General features: G+C 45.0%; 1 protein-coding gene across 1 annotated transcript in view; it reads right to left on the reverse strand.

Annotated features, from left to right (window-relative positions):
* LOC109240745 overlaps positions 1-2,728 on the reverse strand; it is a 3,613-nt gene extending 885 nt beyond the window's left edge. The window contains exons 1-3 of the mRNA XM_019407419.1: positions 2,082-2,728; positions 1,926-1,983; positions 1,505-1,876 (exon numbers count right to left, since the gene is read on the reverse strand). Of these exons, the coding sequence (XP_019262964.1) occupies positions 1,505-1,876; positions 1,926-1,983; positions 2,082-2,728 (1,077 nt within the window). The remainder of the gene's footprint in view (positions 1-1,504; positions 1,877-1,925; positions 1,984-2,081) is intronic.
* Between the last annotated feature and the right edge of the window lie 459 nt (positions 2,729-3,187).

The raw sequence follows: 3,187 nt of genomic DNA on the forward strand, positions 1-3,187 counted from the left end.
ATCTCATCTCGGTAATTTTGTCTCTAAACAAATAAGTGTTCGTATAGTGTCCATACCTAAGTTTATCATCATCAAAAAGGGGGAAATTGATGGGTTTTCAGTATTTTGTGTTTTGATGATCTAACAAACTTAGGCATGAAAAACCAGATAGAGCACCTAGCGCACAGGATATACATTTCATGCAAACTAATCGAAGCCTGAAAATCAGCAAAGGCAGAAATACAACAGGGGCCTGATGATCTGGCTCTTTAGGGTTCTCCGACATAAGCAAGTCAGTGACTGTACGCAATCAAGATAAAGAGGAACACAACAGGGACCTGCTGCTTCATGGTTCTCTGACAGAAAGTACAAGTCAAGTACACAGCTGGAACGTGACAGAAGAAAGTGACCATCTGGCAACTGTTACAGAAGAGGAACACAACTAGGACCTGGTCTGTTGGTGTGTCCTGGCAGGAAGTACAAAGCCCACTATCCAGCTGGAACACAACTGTCCAGAAGTGGATGTGCAGACTGTGCAGCAGTCACTTCTCACTGGAAAGAAGTACACCAAGAGTTGACATCACTACCCATTGTGATATCTTTTGTGATAAAACAACCTGGTGCAAGACACACTTCCTTTGTGCATTCAGCGATATTCTCTCATGCATAACAAAATTCATCTAGCATTGAAGTCACTGGTGTGTCAAGAACAAGAAGACAACTCCACTAAGGATCAACTTCTAATCGAGTCTTATGTACGTCTATAGTTGAGTTGTAATCTTGTTAATTGTTCTACATTGTAATTCCTAGTTTGCTTTCTTAGAAGCGCTATCTTAGGAACAAACCAAATTCGTAAACTTTAGAGTTTATGTTATGACTAGAAATAGTCATAAGTTAAATCCTCTGTAACTAGGAGAGTTGTAGAGTGGCTTATGGTGGTGCATCACAAGTTAGTTTGAAGTCTTTGCAAAAGGGAGTTTGCAAAGTGGCTTGTAATAGGTAGATTACAAGTTAGTTGAGTTTAAAGCCTACAGGTATAGGTCGTGGATTTTTGATCCCCTTGTGTGGGATTTTTCCACGTAGAAAATCTCTAGCCTTCTTTACATTCAGTCTTTACTGCACTCTACGTATCAGTCTCATAGAGGAGCAGGTACTCTATAGTTTGGTGGACTCATATAAGTCAACAGCGTGGCTCACCCCGGATGCTAAATATCCCCCACGGGGTGGGAAATTTGACTATTTGGTAGAAACTTGACGGGACGGCTCGCATGGCGTGTATCCATGGGCGCCCTATGATAGCGTTGTAGGCTGTTTCTTGGTTCATGACGTGAAACGTTGTTTCCAAGGTGACCCCTCCTACTAGAACGGGCAACATTATTTCTCCTGAGGTCCGTTCCACTGTATTGTTAAAACCCGTTAGTGTTATGCAATGCGGTACTATCTTATCCTCGAGTCTCATCTGTAAGAGGACCCGTGGATGGATAATACACGCGCCGCTTCCATCGTCCACCATTATTCTTTTTACATCGTTATCAGCAATACGTAGAGTTATAACTAAAGCATCATAGTGAGGGAAAGACAAACCGTTGGTATCCGGCTTATCAAAGATGATATTATCTTCGAGGTCATTATACCGTTCATTGGCGACTGTCCGCTTGAGTTTGTGTGTGGTGGTAAATTTCACGTGGTTGATTACTGTATCGTCGCCACCGCCAATGATCATTTGTATGGTACGGGCTGGTGAAGGTGGTTTTGGTGGTCCTTGAGGCTGATCACGTCTACGAGCGAAGTTAACACGTCCTCGATTGCTCAGCAATTCTTTCAAGTGTCCTTGGTTTAGCATTCTCACCACTTCTTGTCGAAGACCTATGCAGTCTTCAGTTTTGTGTCCCCTTTCCTGGTGGAATTCACACAGAAAGTTTGATCTTCGGGTGTTCGGATCTGACTTCATCTTTTGCGGCCACTACACCTTTGTACCGAGCTTTTCCAGTGCGTACACTATTTCTGAAGGAGAAACGCAAAAGTTATGAGCAGATAACAATGGAGGCATACCTCTTTCGTTTCGGTGTGGCGCGGCATGTCGGGGCGTGGCATCTGCATGCCGTGGAGGAGGCCGGATGTAGGGCTGGTGCCTTTCTCGATTGAAACGAGGTGGTTGATCCCTTCGACCATCGTTGCGGCGTTCTCTCTTTATTTCAGTCTGGACCGACATCAGTCGTTGGAGCGGGCCATTTAAATCGTCATCATCTGCCCTTACTTCAGCACAATAGGCATTATGGATCTCTTCCCACGTGGTAGGAGGGTATTTCATGAGTCTGCTTAGCAATTTCTTGGTCGCTTTAGACCTGCTTCTATTTAACCCATTTTGGAAGGCTGCTATCGCCATTCCCTCCGAGACGTTTGGTAGGCTCATTCTTACCCTGTTGAATCGGGCTAGGAAGTCCCGAAGTCCTTCGCCCGTAGTTTGCCTAACGGCGAAGATGTCATTTACCCTGGCTTCTGCCTTTTTCGCTCTCGCGTGAGCGGTAACGAACTTATCTGCCATTTCTTCGAATGTCGATATTGACCGCGCTGGCAGTTGGGAATACCATGTCAGCGCTCCCCCTGTCAGAGTTTCGCCGAATTTTTTCAACAACACCGAGGGAACTTGTTCTTTTGACAGATCGTTGCCTTTTACCGCGTTGACATAGTGGATTAGATGATCTTTTGGTTCCGTGGTGCCATCGTATACTTTCAAATATGGCGGCATTTTGAATGTTTTTGGGATAGTGTGAGGGGTTGCTCCTTCGCTGTACCGCTGCTCGACGAATCGGCCTACATCACGTTTTGGTAGCAACTTCAAAGCGCCCGGTATCTTATCAACCTTTTACTGATGTTCCTTCATCTGATCCGAAGTGTTTTGTTCTCGTTTTCCATATCTTCCATTTTCTTTAGGATGGTTGCGAGTGCATCATTATCTGCATCAACGACAATGTGAGTGTTACCTGTGAGGGGAGTTTCCGGCTCAACGGCGATAGTTGCGGTTTCTGCGCATATTATGCCTCCGATATTCCTTTGAGTGGGCTTATCGAGTATGCTGCTCAAGGTGTTTGTCAACCATTCCTCTAATAGCCTTTTCACAGCTGGTGGTGCTTCTCCTGCTACGGATGTTAAGGTTTCCTTCTCGCGTGAGATAGTCACGCTTTCGTGAGGGGTGGACATGATATCT

The sequence above is a fragment of the Nicotiana attenuata genome, unplaced genomic scaffold (genome assembly GCF_001879085.1).
Source record: "Nicotiana attenuata strain UT unplaced genomic scaffold, NIATTr2, whole genome shotgun sequence".
Lineage (NCBI taxonomy): Eukaryota > Viridiplantae > Streptophyta > Magnoliopsida > Solanales > Solanaceae > Nicotiana > Nicotiana attenuata.